Source organism: Daphnia pulex, chromosome 5 (assembly GCF_021134715.1).
Source record: "Daphnia pulex isolate KAP4 chromosome 5, ASM2113471v1".
NCBI classification, from domain to species: domain Eukaryota; kingdom Metazoa; phylum Arthropoda; class Branchiopoda; order Diplostraca; family Daphniidae; genus Daphnia; species Daphnia pulex.
This window is the reverse complement of record NC_060021.1, coordinates 2785816-2801709: the sequence shown is the minus strand read 5'-3', so window position 1 is coordinate 2801709 and position 15894 is coordinate 2785816. Positions and strand designations below refer to the sequence as shown.

Sequence of the window (15894 nt, the reverse complement as noted above, 5' to 3'; positions counted from 1 at the left end):
GCACTTTTTGCAGAATCACATCGTACCGCACGGAGATACAAGAATTCGGCAGCAGAAAGTTACGATGCCCTGGTCCACAGATAAATTGTGACGGATGTTCCAGAATGGACCAATGTGGGCTGGTGTGCATTCCCGACTTCTTTGTAATCCAGATTCAATAACCTTATCATGTCCAATTGTCCATGTGCCGGATCCTGGAGGTGGTCCAGCGGAGTGTCGTCAACGTCACCATCAGTCTCGCCTGTTGTCCCAGAGATGGCTCTGACTCACCGAATCACATGATAATGGACGGATGACAATAAATCTCCGGTGGGTGCCTCATCGTCCGATATAGAATCCGTCACCGGTGACCGGTAAAACGCGGATCACGTGCTCCTTGTCGTTTCGCCATTCGGTTTTGAAGGTGTAGGACGATAAACGCTCTTTTAATCTCGGGAGCTTAGGGTTTTCGAAGGTGTTTAACGTAGGCTATATTTGTCAAGGATGAAGACGAGCGCCAGGTACTTTAAAGTGAACGATAGCAGGCCTAATAAGTACAGCTTGTTCTTATGTTTGGCCTATTCCGCCGCCGCCGTAACCAGCTCTACAATGGCGTAGGGCGATTCCGTAGGGGTGCATCATGGAGTTGGCGTTGGTCAACTTACAATGGCCAACGTGTTTCTGTAGCAAGGCATACCCCGTACCGTTCGTTAGGGACGCATCGACTTGCTTCACGGTTTCGCGATCGGGATCAAAATGGACCAATACGAGGGGTGATAAAGCGCTGTCTTCAACGCCTCGAAGAAACGTTTGTGATCCTCGGTCCATTCATAAGCGTTACGGGTGCTCAAAAGCTGGCGAAGTGACCCTTTTTCAGCCACAAATTCAGTTGAAAAAACCGCCAAATGTTCTAACAATCCCATAAAAGACCTTATCTCCGTGATATTGGGCGTGGGAATTTCGCGATGGCCTGTAATTTGATGGGTCAACTGTCACTCCTCCTTGTTGCACTTCATAGCCGGCCCATACCAGCTTCTTCTGAGCAATCCCGACAGGGAACCTCCACCAATGCTGCCAGTTGCTTGGTGATGGTCGTTAACTGAGTCGTCTGATTGGAAAAGAGTTGTTCCAAAGCGTTGATCCTAGCAGCTGCCGATGCGGCGTTTACCGTGCTAAACGCGTCCGCCACCGACGTCATCGAATGAGTCGATTTGCAGGAGAAGATGGGCCGGTGCGTAGTGTCGTACGACGTGTTTGCCGAGCGTAAGAAGTATTATGGGCTCGGGGAAATGAATCACAAGACCAGGGGAAAACGCAGATGGCACTGACGCACAGAAGATAGCAAAAAACAATAGTCGCCATCATGTGATAGTGGAAAATGTCAATCGCCAATACACTTTCCCGACCAAGTATGGGACTTAAAGTTAGTGTTATGTACAGTACCCTACAAAAAAAATCCGAACAGCGATTTTTTTGTTTTAAGCCACCTATCTATACATTGGGAAATTGTGTTTGGCTTTTGATTTAATTTAGGAGGCTAAGAACAAAGCGAAAGGTGGAAAGAAAGTAATGTCTGGAATAGCCTTAGGCTCGTTATAAATTTTGGGACAAGTGACGAGAAAACCTAAAAGCTGCCGAAATCTTGCAAATAAAGCGGGAATGATTCGTTGTTCATTTTTTCGCGCCATGACAATTCCACATAGCCTGGCTGATTTTGTTCATATTTTTGGGGGGTGGGTTGGAGACATGGCCAAGGGCTAATTGAGCCTATAACTCCTTTTTTCATTCTTCCCAGTTCCCACTTTTCGCTTTGTTCCTTGCCTCCCAAATTTAGGCCTTAAAAAAAATTAGAAAAAATTAGCTATCAAAGGCGTGTTTTTAGTTTATGACAATCCTCTTTGTTTAAATCCAAAACCGCATTGAAATGAAGGGGGGGTGTCGAGTCTCGGGGAAAATTGCTCGTGTAAACGGGGTAGAATGGCCCGAGTTATTCTTATAAGTATGGTTTTTTGGCATTTTCACCCAAAACAAATTGTTAAAAGCAATTTTTTTAATGAGCTTTATTTATACCAATGTTTTTTACTCTGTGTAAAACCCGCCCAATAAAAAAAGGGATCATATTTTAAAATGTATTTAAAAATTAACTTTTTGCTAAATGGTGTCTTTTTATTTAAAATTTTTTATTTTAAAAATATAAGGTTAAAGAAAATTGCAAGATTAACTTAAGTTCCAATTTTTGTTTCATTTCAATGTAATTTAGTATTTAAAAAAAATAAAATCTATTGAAAAATCGCTGAGCCATCGAAAATTTCTTTGCGCGTTTTAACATGGCGCTTATAAGGAAACGAAAAGTTTTAAAATCTCTCCATTTGTAACCTAAACGACCTAAAAATACAATCTTAGTCTCGTTTAATTCATTGTTTCTTCTACTTCAAGTTTGTATTAGTTTTTTTAAGGCGGGACCGATTTTTCTGTAAGTTATTCATGTTTTTATAGACCACCCAAATCGTCAATTTCAGTTTTAGTAATCAACACACCCACTGGGGGGCTTCTTGTCATAGCCGCTGCAACTTTTGTTCGACATAACCCCCCATTGGGCATGTTGATTACTAAAACTGAAATTGACGATAAAACGCGTTAAAAACGTAAAAACCCCCAATGAAATTTTTGACGGGTAACCGATTTTCAATAGATTTTAATTTTTTTAAATACTAAATTACATTGAAATTAAACAAAAATTGGAACTTAAGTTAAGGGGGAATCTACTTGTAGGGAATCTACTGACTGGGCAGATTTCCCACGATAAAATCTATTATGGTCAGATCGTGCTATTAAGCTACAAAAAAAGAGAATATCAAAACAGTCTGACTCTACGCTAGACCAAAGTTCTCCTCCAGAAAAGGTGGCTTCGTTTATATTGCGCTTTCAACCAATAATCTGGTAAAAAAAAAATTAAAAAAAATTATTTCCTGAAAGAGGAAAGAATTTTCTTTTTTAAAGTTGTTTTTACTAAATTTTAAGTTAACTAGGAAAGTCTACAAAAGAAAAGAGAAAACGAATGGACTACTGGAGTAAGACGGGACGGTTTTCGTTTGCCCCCTATATCTCCCCAACTAATCATTGAATTTCTTTAAAAAATTTTTTTATGTATTGCTTATTGTAATGTACCCCCCATATTTTTTGTATAATTTAATAATGAACCATTACCCCATAAAAGACCTTTAAAGTTTACTCAGATTTATGAGAGGATCCTATTTTTTGGGGTAAGTGAGGACACTGGGGTGGGTGGTGAGGGACGTCCTCCGTTTTCGCCTTAAAATTCATTAATAATATTGAAAAAAATTGAAAAAGTTTTCCACTGCATAGACTCTTTGAGTTTATAAATGTTTCAATTTGATCATTGTATTAATGAACCTTTTTTCTTATATAAACAAAACCCTTATGGAGCAGTAGGATATCCTGCGTTGCCAGGTCAGGAAATCAAGCCTCTTTAAAATGCTGTACGCTGATTGGCCCGTAACTGTCCCAAAATAGTCAAAAATAGCTGTCCCGATTTCCTGGTTTAGACACTTTTTTTTTAAAGTTAATACTGTCTAAACTTATTGATCTAAAATTCTAATATTTGTTCCTAATGATCAAGAAATGATTTCTCTTCATTTCCATATTAAATTTACATGCCATTAGCGTTTATTTGGTTCTATAAACATAAAATGGCGGAGACAATAACAATAACAATAACAATAACTCATACAGTTATTGACAAAACTCAACCAAATTTCATGCCAAAGTAGAATATACGTATTGAAATAACATAATAAAATTTTTATTAATATCTACTGTTTTTCTCCCTGCTGTCCCTTTTGACCCGGTGTCCCGGTATACTCCAGTCTCCCCTACACGATTTAAGGGCCAAAAAATTATTTTATTTATTGTTATTCCCATACTACTAAGACTATTTCAGTAATTTTTTTTTAAAGATGCGCAATAGTTAAGACCTTAACAGATAATTTTTTAAATGCAATCTCTCGGTCACAAACGGGAGGTAAACAGTGGGTGCCAACTTATACACAACCCTACTTGCCCCGCTCTCCCCTACGTAACAGAGGCTGAACCCCCCCCCCCCCTTTTTAATATGACCAAATAAATTCTTTTTAAACAGCTTTAAACAACCGAATTTCTGTGTTTGACACCAAAAAGTTGAAGTATCCTTTCACAATGTAGCCCTTGGTTATATCTTGCGAAATTTTGATATTAACTAGATTTTTTAATTTTTAGCATTCAGTTTCCGAATTGTTTAACTTGACACAGGGAAATATGATTTTGCCTTTGTTACGTGACGAAGTCATGAACATAATTTATGAACGCTTCCCAATAAGAAAAATGGCCGTCATTTCTCGACAAATGGCTGTTTCTCACTCCTTTATGAGACCAATAGGGTTTGGTTCCAATCCCAACCGTCATCGTCCCATAATAGAGTGAGAAACATCTATTATACAGTACCTACACAAAGTTTGGAAACACGACGAGTGTTTCCGCGCTTTTAACACGGCGGCTTACGGGCCAAAGTGTTCCCTTTTATTCGCGATAACTCACGTTTGATTTATTGCAAAGTAAATCTAAAAAAATCCTCTTGTTGAGGAAAGAATTTCCTTTAACCATGATTTTTTGCAAATCACAGTGAGTAGAAGTTTAGGCCCGAAATCCTAGATATTAAGTTTGGAAACCTCGGCGCGCTCGCCATATGATTCCAAGCTAAAGTGTATGCTACTTAAAAAATTATAAAAAATTGAAATATATCAATTATGACTTAAAACTTGCACCAACGGTAGACGACATAGTCGTCTACATTTGGACAAAGTTTCAAATTTTTTTAATGGAACTCTGATTTTTGCCGATTTTTTAAAGAAGACATGCCGATTAATTTTCGTGGCGCAGGGACGAAATCCTAGCCCGGGGGAAGAATAGAGGGAAGACAATAGGGGAGAACAAAGGGTTCCCGCGATTTTCCCTCTTCTATTCTTCTCCCGGGGCAGGATACGCTCCACGCGACGTGAGAAGAAAAATCAACATTTAATAAAAAAAAACGGCAAAAATCAGCGTTTCATTAAAAAAAAATTGAAACTTTGTCCAAATGTAGACGACTATGTCGTCTACCGTTTGTGCAAGTTTCAAGTAATAATTTTCATATTTGAATTTTTTAGAATTTTTAAAGTAACATACTTTTTAGCTTGGAAACATATGGCGAACGCGCCGATGTTTCCAAACTTACATCTAAGAGTTTGGGGATAAACTTCTATTCACTAAAATTTGCAAAAAATCATGGTGAAAGGAAATTCTTTCCTCAACAAGAGGATTTTTTTAGATTTGCTTTGCAATAACTCAAACGTGAGTTATCGCGAAAAAAAGGGAACACTTTGGCTCGTAAACCGCCGTGTTGAAAGCGCGGAAACACTCGTCGTGTTTCCAAACTTTGTGTAGGTACTGTAGTTGTCAAAACTACTGCGGACGCGATAACATGAATCTTTGGCCACCACACGATAAACAACTTGGCTCTCTTTATCAACGGCGTCTCTAAGCGATTATCAGCGATAGCCAAATTTTTGTTCGAGGTTTTGGTAATCATTGGTAGGTTCATCATTCATTTCTCTTCAGTAGAAACTTAGATGTACCATTCGGGAGTGTCGTCGTGCAAAAATCAGTTGTAATATTTTGTGAAATAAAGTTTGACTATTCCGACAACTGAGAAAAGGTAGCCTACTATGAATTAATTTTTTGTAAGTGAAGCTCTCGCTGTTGACGAATTTTTTTTTATACTAACTACTGAACCACTTGTCACCTTATCAAAACTACGTCGCGTCTTTTTTTTTTGTTGCTTATTTTTGTAAAAAAATAAAATTCATTTCGTTATCTAATTTTGGGTTTTTCAGTGACGCAATTTGAAACTAGAGCAATAAATTCCCACGGCAAAGAATTGAATTGTGAATATGGAAGAAGCTTCCAGACCACCGAAACAAAAAAGAAAACAACAAAGACGTAGAGGACAACGAAAGATGAAGAACGAAATAGGGGTTAACGAACAACAGGTCATTAGGTCTAAGAAGAAAAAACCTTACGCCATCTTTCTGGTTGATAGGCATTTTGACAGTCACCAAGCGCAGAAGGATGAAGAAGCTACGGTTATCTTAATGAACTGTTTGCGCTATCGCCTTCGCTTTGCACTGAACTGTAATGTTACCGAACAGAACAATGACAATCTTTTTGATAGCGTGCTGGGGGAAGAAGACTTCGCTATGTCCAATCAAACTTGGGAAATGGATTCTTCCCACACCATCAGGAGCATGTATGATACGTTATTGCAGCTGATTGACGAATTTGACGCAACTGGTGCCGTCGAGATTTTCCGACTTTTACTGGAGAGGAGGACGGCCATCCCTTTGTTCATCCCCGATTCTAAGAAGCACCATTTAAACCTACTGAGGCACGTCTCCCTGCCCGGTGTCGATAACGTCCGTCTGGGTGAGGATAAGACCTTGTTGCGTGTTGCTGTCATTTCCTGTCGGCAGCGATGCGAAAGCCAGACCAGCGAGATCCTCAAAAATCTTTTCAACATTGAAAGTTTCCATCGCCACGATTTATCGAACGGCAGTGTCTCCCAAAACTCACTGTTAGCTGAGATCGGCTACGGATGCGTGTTGGTGGAAAGCGCCAACTCTGGAAAAATACAGCACATCATAGTCATTCACGTCATCGGAGATTTTCTTGTGCTTTGGCCATTTCTGCAACGCTTTGCCGATTACTTGTTGATTGAGAATTCCACCGTACAACAGGGAAGTTTAAGTCAAAAGTTTTTAACGGTTAATAACTCAGAGACGACCACCGGAGCCGAAAATTCTGTCCCTGGACTGGATGCGGTCCCTTTCGTCTGCGTTTGGAAACCGTCGGTCGGAGAGATGCGCTACAAAATGCAAAAAGTAAATGGATCCCATCATCACTTGCGCATCGACGGCCAGCTGCCAGGCAAAACCCTTAACATGTTGAGAGCGAGTGTGATCAAAGCCGTAAAAGATCAATGCACCGACGAAAAACGACCAACGTTGCACGAAATTCCCATTTTAAAAGATAATGGATTCAGCGCTCTGGAATGCGTTTCTCCTTCAGAAATCCAATCGAGTATCGCCAAATCGGTTCAAAACCTTGGGCAAATGAAGACGAAGGAATTTGTGCTTCAGAAAAACTTCCGGCAACAGGCAAAACACGAAGAGGCGAAAATGGAGCACCACACGACCAAAGAAAAGTTACGCGAAGATGCAAAAATCAAAAATTGCATTGACAAGCGCCGTGCCGACACTTATCACGTTCAAAATAATTCCTTACTGCAACTTTTTCTTGGTCTTCTTACCAACAAAGATTCTTGTTCCAGGGTTTTGTCCCTTCGTGTATTGGAGAAGGAACTGGCCGAACGCGGTGAGTGGGAACTCGTTCCTCTTTCGAACAAAGTTTCTAATTTGAATCGATCCGCTGAGGAATTTGCTCGCGAAAACAACGAAAATGCTCTAGAGTCATTAAAACGCGAACTTTATTCTGCTAAAATCGATTTGATTGAGAGCATACTCAATATCGAGCATTTATGGCGTGAACTGAGTCACCTTTACACGGCCATGGAACCAGAAAGGCGATCGGAGACGATCCAGGACATTCCCCGTCTAGCCGCTCAACATTTACTGGACGGATTCTGCCTTGAGCTGCTCGACGGCGATTCCAATATGATCCACATGGAATGGGTGACGGAGGTTTTACACGAACTGAGCTCGTTAATCGGAGAGGCTAGTCGGAAGCGCATCTTTGTCTTGTCCGTAATGGGCGTCCAGAGCAGTGGCAAGTCGACCCTTCTCAACACCATGTTCGGCATCCAGATGAGAACAAGCGTCGGCCAATGCACCCGAGGCGTCAACATGCAGCTGCTGGCCGTCGATGGTCGTCCGGAGTACGACTACATTTTGTTGCTGGACACGGAGGGGACTCGGGCACCAGAGTATCACGGCCTGCGCGGTAGTGAAAAACGCGACAATCAAATGGCCACTTTGAGTATTTTACTAGCTGACGCCACCATCGTAGTCACGCCGGGTGAGAACGATGCGGCCATTAAAGAAATACTGCCGATTGTTCTGCTGGCCTACCAGGGTTCGAAACTGGCAGAAGATAATGGCGGCAGACTCAGTTCTAGGATGTTCTTCGTTTACAACAGGATCGACACAAAGCAGAAGAATAAATTGGACAATATCATTCAAACATTGGGAACTTCCCTTCACGAGGCCTTTAGTCAAGTCCAGAAATTGACTGGAAATTTGACTAATCTGAAATCAGAGAGTCCGTTTGGAAATTTCAATCTTGACACATCCAGTTCATCTGCTGGTTGCAGTGACGTTTGCATTCTTGGAAACGTCAAGAAAGAATACGAACCCCCCGGAGACGTCCCAGATGCTGCGTATGGAGAAGCTCTCATCCAGTTCCGGGAACACATCCATCGGCGAGTCGTCAACAACGAGAGTGGACAATCGTGGAAAAGTAGGTCGATTGAAGAGTTTTCCGGCTACATAGAAGAAGTTTGGAAGTGCATCGGCTCTGCCAATTTCAATTTCAATTTCGCCACGGTGGTCGAGCGCATCACGTTCGACAAATTGGAATCCGAGTACAAGAAAGCTGAGCAAAAATTAGCAGAAGCCTATCTCGAATCGTTCGCAAGTATCAAGAGGAACATGATCGAAGAAAAAGGTAAAACTATCCGCTCAGCGCCGGTAGACGAAATGAGCAACGCAATTCGTTTGGCGTCGTTCGAGGCCAAACTGCGTGATCAAGTGATGCCAAACGAACAACGTTTGGACGTTGAAGTGAAAGAGATTCTGAAAGGAAAAGGCCGTGAAAAGTGGAGTCTTCAATTTGAAGAATTGTGGAAAATGAATAAATTAGGCCAGGAGCGGAATTGGAAATTTAGTCTGAAAACGAGTTTCAATACGCTGTTTAATTACGAGCATCACGTGGAAAGCTACAAGAAGAAAATGCGCGAGGAAATCAACGAGCTCTTCAAGTCGACGAATTTAAACGTTTCCGAATGGACAGAAAAGGACAAAAATAAAAAATTCGATGAGATGTTCGCTCGAATTTTGCTTGAGGTTCAGCAACATTTCCCTCCAAAAGACATACCAGAAGAAATCAAGAAGGTCTATCAAAACAGCAACGTGATCAAAACGAGGCAAATTGAAATGATGGCGGTTGCTGGTGATGGACAATCCCACGTAGATGGTCGGACTTGCGATGGTAATCCAACACTTTTGGAAAAAATGGGAATGAAATTTTCCCAGTTACTTAATTTAAAACCAACAGAAAAGAAAATAACGAGAAACGCCATTGATTTATGTTACGAATCTGTCTACGCAATCGTTAACAGAATTGCGGCTGGCAAAATGTGCTATGACGACAGCATCGTCTACAACGTAATCAGCGATGTGGACGCGGTAATTACTTCAAAAAACATTTCCTCCTATTCCGAGGTACTAGCGATGCACAATTACGGCCAAACGCTCATAGTCGAATTGATGCAATATATTGAAAAAGAGTGGGAAGCTGAAAATTCCGTGTTCGCTATAAACTCAAAGCTGACAAAGAATGCATGCGTGAATACTTCGTGATGGTTTCACAAGGTTTGGAAAATTCGAAGCTTTTTGTCGCCACCATGGAAAGAACCTTGGAGAAGGTCGCTGTTTCAGGTAATCACTTTTTATATTTTAATAGCGACGATATTAGTGATATTATTGATTTCGATTTTTAAAATAAAGAAATTAGTTTTATAATTATCAATTCATATCTGTTTCAATCTTTAGCATTCAGAGAGGAAATGGTGCTGAAAACGTTCAGAGCAATCCGCAATGAGCGTTGGTTGTACGACGCCCGATTTATGCAAAAGCACATGGACCTCTATTTGATTGACTTGCTCCAGAAGAAGGAAGTTGATAAAGTGCTTGATTACATAGATCAACCTAAGCGGCTGTACCAAACCGTGCTCCAGAGACTGATCGCTGAAAAGGTCCCCAGATCCGATGAAGAATGGAGAAGTTTCGCAAGTCACGTGACACAAGCCATCGAGAAAGCGGCCCTAGCAACTCTGGAAGTCGACAGCGGAAGGGCACAGGATTTTGTCGGTCAACTGCGAACCGAGTTTCTACATGGTTACTTGCAGAGTGAACTATTAGCTTCGGCATTTTTGATTGATTGCAGAGATGAATATCAAGACTGTGACAAAGAAGAAAAGAAGGAATTTCTGGAAGCATGCACTTCCAAATTGATACAAGTTATCGAAAAGCAAAAGTTTCCTCCAAAACAGAGAGAATTCGCCAAGAGATTGGGCCCAAAAGTCGTCCAGTACATGAAAGACTTGAACGATCCGGCAGCCCTTCCACGATGTGATGCCTATTGCACAATGTGTAATAGCTTGTGCATCGAAGCGGCCAATCACGACACCAAACTTACGCCCCACGATGCGATCCATCAACCAGCAGGTATTGCTGGCGTTCATTGTTCGAAAAGCCTTGAACTGTCAACAACAACGTGTAGTCAATCTTATGAACAAAACGAGACGTTTCGTCTTCCCAACGAAGACGAAAACGTCATTCATAAATTCAGAGACTATGCCAAAGTGTTTTACGGATGGAAAGATCCTCGGATCAACGAAGAATTGCCCTTGCGCGAGTACATTCTGGCCAAGTACAACGAATATATCGCACAAAAATACGGCCTCAAACCCTGTCCTAAAATTCCCCCAAATTATTTTCGTGATTTACCGACCATCAAGAGACAACTGCAAAGGGAAATTCAAAACTGAAAAAAAGAAATTTTCTCTCGCAATGTTTACTTTTTTCCTTATTAGCTAACTTTTTTTTAAACGGAAAATACAAACATTTCACTCGGATTTATCATTTGACTAATTACTTAGCCATTTACTTACGCCATTTAGGACATTAAAACTGTTCAATATTTTCGCTCGATTATACTCTTAGGTGGGTACCTACTATTTACGTGCATATTTAATTTAAGAAACAGCCTGTGTAATTTTTACAGTTTAGCTGAGTATATTGTACATATAAGAAAACTTTTCTTTCGATAAAATTTAAATTCTGTGACGAAAATTCAAAATTTTAAGCTAAAAGAATAAAATTTCTGTATTTCTTCTGGCATCCGATTTCCGTTTAACTTTTTCGCATTACATTGAACGATGTAAAGAAGGGACCGTAAAGGAACCAATTTCATAGAGCGAAAGATAGTACCTCACTCCATCGCCCAACCAAAAATCCGAGGCTTTGCAGTCTTCGACGTGAAATTCGAAGTACTAGCTAGATGGTGTAGCATCGAGGAGCTTTGTGAAGGTGAGCCAAGACGAGATTTTGTACGACATTTCCAACGTTGAGAGTTCGTGAGAGACGCAACGAGCACTCCTCTTTCAAAGAATCCATTCTCGGAGCGGCTAGCAGTTTAGCCATCATCTATGTTATAAAAGTGGCGAATAAGATGTTCGAAAACGTTTGGGCTGGATATTTTGATCTCCATATTTTTTCCAAATTTTTTCCAACTTATCTCTAAAATCATTTTTTTAGAACATGGTGCAAGGACGAGGCTTCCGAATGCGACGAGCAATGTGCGAGCTTTGATTAGGTCTAATACGGGGTATACTTGTTCTTTCGTGTTCTTTAAACTTAAATGTAACGTCAGCCAGTGTCTTTTCAATAAAAATATTCCGAAGGTTATCGAGGACATGCTTCGATTCTCTTTTCACCACAATCGTAGAATGAGATGTTTTGTAACACTGGTGTTTTACGTTATACTGAAGGAAACTTTCCATTTTGAATTATCCAACTTCATTTTGGTTTACACCATCTTCAATACTGAACAGAATGATAACAGCGTAAAGTTTGTGGGGCTACTTTACTGGAGGAAAATCACCTTACCGTCAAATGTGCACAAGTCGCATGAGTCCTCGTACGGTAATATTAGGAACGATAGGTCTTTAAGGAGTATACGAAATCCGGTATTGAATTAATTACTGCGTGTGGCTAAAGCAAGATAGTGCTAGCGTAAGTAAGTAAATGGTCCTTTTTTTTACCCAAAACGAAAAACAGGTCGCTGGTCTCACCGTATTTCGAATCGAAATGAAGAGGAAATAAATGTGCGTTCAGAAGACAAAGTAAACGTGAATGAGAATATAGATACAGCATATAACAGCTTGGTTTATTATAACACAAATTTTACGATATGAATGATACTGAATCAAAAAATAATCAAAATGGAAAAAGGAAAACAAAATATCTAGGTCAATAATAAATGATAGTGATACATCAAATGTTTAGAATTTAAATCTCACATTATTCGTGTCAAATCGATTCAACGATGTTCGTTTAGAAATTTGCTATGCGCTGAACGACAGCAAAGGCCAGTTCAGGATAATCCTTGATTACTCCCATCCAATCTTCTGTTGAACAAATAGATTTCGCGTTTCGTGCAATTAAATCCGAGGTGGCTTCTTGGAGCGTCGGTACATTGTGGAGATGGGCCAACACCAGATGGGAAGTAACATTTTCCAGCGTTAAATTCTCCGACATACAGGAAGCGCATTCTTCCTTCAACGGATCGATGGCGTACTTGTCCGCTGCCACCATCACTTCAGCTGCATCCGCATTCTTCAAGTCAACCTCTCCAGTGTATAAGAATTGGAGAACAACCGCAAATACTTCCGAATTGATATCCGCAATTTCCACGACTTTTCCCGCATTCATCTCTTTAAAATTATGCTGGAACATAGCTGCCAGTACGGGGCTACCGGCAGCGAGAACTAGTGAATGTCCCTTCAAAGTTTGATGAGGAGTTTGATTTCCGAAATTGAAAGTGACATCAGCGCCTTCCGGGTTTTTTAAAAGATTCAAAAGATGCTGCGTTGATCTTGTTTTCGTTGATGTTTGTAAATGACGTAAAGGGTTGAAATCAATACAAATATCAAAAAGCACCCCATCGAGCTTTCTATACATTGGCCACTCATCGCACTTTCTGCACTTAGCAGGTAATGGAGTGTCCCAAGACACTGTCCACTTTCCTTCTTGGAATTTCATTTTCTTTTCAACGCCGTCATTTGTGGCCATAACGCTCACTAACAGCTTGTTAAGGTTAGACGTTTTATCTCTTACATCCATTTTCATTTCCATTACAAGAACGCAGCACTCATTCACGAAATTTTTAAAAAAAAAATTTAGGTTTACTTGTCCAAAATAAGTTTTGATTGAGGTAGAAGTGCCGTATTTCTCGCGATGGGAATCTTGATTTGCGGGGTTTTCGTCAATCCAGGATATTATAAACGATGCCTTTCCAGTTTGTGCCACGTGCGGAGAAAAACATGTGAATGACATGATACGTTATCGTATATTACGATTACTTATTGAGTAGAACTAGTCTAATAAAGTAGAATATTACACAAACAGGATACGTCGATACACGTCACGTTTGTATTAACGAGTGGAAAAGACTGACTGATTTCCGTTGAATAATGAAGAAAGAAAGCAAATCTTAACGTAGTCCAAACGATCATGACATTACGTAGCCCTAACGTTTCAGAGATTGTTTTGGGCAATATTTTGATTGGAAGCCTAGAGCGCGAGGGATAGGAAGATAGAAGTCTAGTGCTGTGCAAGTCATGGCTGATGACGTTTTGAGGGGTAAGAAATCGTCACCTATTGATATTTATGACATCTGGGAGGGGGGGGAATACTTAAGCTGCATTTTTTTAACCTAATTTAGACGGGAAAATAATAATCTCGCTTTATTTCACCATAAAGGGGTGATGAGCTGCACCGAGATTTGAAACGTCTGTCAAGTTATTAAAAACCATTAAACAGTTTTTATTTTTTGAAATGTAATCCCAATTGTAGGCTGATGACTATAATTAGCCTACTCATTGCGTTTCAAGAGCGGTTTTTACTTACGCCATACTGTAAATTAAAACTGTTCAATACTTTCGAGTTAAAACGAGTTAAAAAAATTGTTAAGTTGGGTACTTACGTACGAATTTAATTTATAAGCAGATAAAACTGGATGTACGGCCAGAAAATGGGGTTGCCTTTTCTCTTACACCCGGTTACACTTACACTCTACAGTCCGAACTCTTAAGTAATAATTTGGGCAACAATAATCGACAATAATAATTTTAAAAATAAATATTAATTTAGATTTTATCTCGAGAATATGGCAATTGAAATTATTTCCGGTAGATATAGGCTTGATTTGCAACCGGCCGGCCAGATCTCAGTCCCTTGATGATATGCTGCCCCTTGATGATTCCTGGAACTTGATCGACGATTTATTCCGGGCATTGACACCAAGATTGACACTCGCAGATGGAAACTATCCGAAACTATATCCTCCTAAAATGTTCGTGTTTTTTTTGTTTTTTTTTTTTTTTATTGTTTTTTGAAGGATCGACACCCCATGGTAGGTTAATTGCAACACGCTTTTGACGCTGATCCGAGTCTATATCTGAAGCTCAACAAGAGCTTCTATGTGTTGGATTTCGGTTAAGAAGAAAATAAAAAGAATAATGGGAGCTTCTCGGTTACCAAAATTAATTGGTTAACATAGGCTGGCATACTATTACATAATAGATATAATGTGTAAACGGAAATAAAAGGGGCGGAGAAGGGCAAGCGATGAAAAAGGAAAAAAAAAAGAGTATAAGGGCACGGGCAGTTCAGTCAGGCTGTGGAAAATGGAAGTAGGGCACAATATTTTTATTCCGAAAGCAAACATTTGGTTTCTGCAACCTGCATGCCTAATTGGCTGCTTACATTTCCCAATTCTAGTGTCAAATACTGGTCAAATATATCTTTTGTAAAAATCTAAGTGGTCGTGTTTTTGTGGACTGTCAGGGACGATTCCCAGCACTATTACATCTCAGATCTCACGAATGAAAGCAAATAAAGGCTCGCATGGTATAATAATTTTTGCACTGTAGTTGTTCTGTCGTCCCTCTTGCATAAGTCGACTGCATGCATGGGGCCTGTTGGTCGGGTTACCGGCACCTACATAGCTTGTCGATTATATTTGTCGAAGAGCAAAGTGTATTTTGAACACTTTTTATACTATATTATTGGCTACAGCTTCGCTCATTTATTCCATAGGCGTCTGTGAGACTACAGCATTGCAGACTCACAGACGTCCGCTATTTTATTTCTTTTAGAAAAACAAAACAAAAACAAATTAAAACAATCATTGTAGACTATTACCCCTATTCAATTGGATAGTCCCTGCGTGTTGATAAACCTTCCTCTTTCCTTAGAATTTATATTGTTATATTCGACCTGATCGAATATCACGAACATTATAGATTATAGATCGAGGGGGTGTTTTATTCAGCCTGGCGACAATATTTTTAATAGCCAGAATGGTTGTCGAGACAAGCAGCTTATAGGATTGTCGTGATGCAACATGGAATAAACGGTCTCGTTTTGTCTTCGGTATTGCAGGCTACGGAAAATATAGCTATGTTAAGGATTAAAAATGTGGGTAAATGTGTAACCTATTCCTTATGTACGCCTAAACCTGAATACCGGCTGTTTGAAATAAAGGCCTTTGGGATTCTGTGAGGTTAGATGAGAAATGTGTGTGAGGAGAGATAGTTTCCCATCTCCGGTCATCGACCAAGTTATTACTTGTAACGTATAGTGTCAGAGCACCGCAGCGCATAGTGCAATTAAAATGAATGGTTTAAGATTGTCGTGACAGGTTCGAATCAACAGATAGGGGGCAGTGGGGGCACACAGGTTTGAACCAGGGACAACCACATCTGCAGTCGGAAGCTCTACCATTGAGATGTACACACTGTAA

At 40.1% G+C, this 15894-nt stretch overlaps 2 protein-coding genes across 3 annotated transcripts; one reads left to right on the top strand and one right to left on the bottom strand.

Moving 5' to 3' along the window:
* The first annotated feature begins 5593 nt into the window (after positions 1-5593).
* LOC124193616 lies at positions 5594-9988 on the top strand. 2 transcript variants are annotated; one of them, XM_046587529.1, is made up of 3 exons: positions 5594-5728; positions 5907-9743; positions 9858-9988. In XM_046587529.1, exon 2 carries the CDS (start codon positions 5964-5966, stop codon positions 9663-9665), a length of 3702 nt encoding a protein of 1233 aa, XP_046443485.1. In that variant the 5' UTR covers positions 5594-5728; positions 5907-5963; the 3' UTR covers positions 9666-9743; positions 9858-9988. The 2 variants fall into 2 exon arrangements, with proteins under 2 accessions (XP_046443485.1, XP_046443484.1); XM_046587528.1 differs by having other exon boundaries at positions 5604-5753.
* A 2434-nt stretch (positions 9989-12422) lies between these two features.
* Positions 12423-13211, bottom strand: LOC124193933 (speckle-type POZ protein-like). Its single transcript, XM_046587911.1, has one exon. The coding sequence runs from the start codon at positions 13209-13211 to the stop codon at positions 12423-12425; it is 789 nt and encodes a 262-aa protein (XP_046443867.1).
* Between the last annotated feature and the right edge of the window lie 2683 nt (positions 13212-15894).

What these genes read in the sequence shown, in the direction of transcription:
- LOC124193616 (XM_046587529.1), top strand. Translation starts at nt 5,964, where the DNA reads ATGGAAGAAGCTTCCAGACCACCGAAACAAAAAAGAAAACAACAAAGA.
- LOC124193933 (XM_046587911.1), bottom strand. Translation starts at nt 13,211, where the DNA reads ATGGATGTAAGAGATAAAACGTCTAACCTTAACAAGCTGTTAGTGAGC.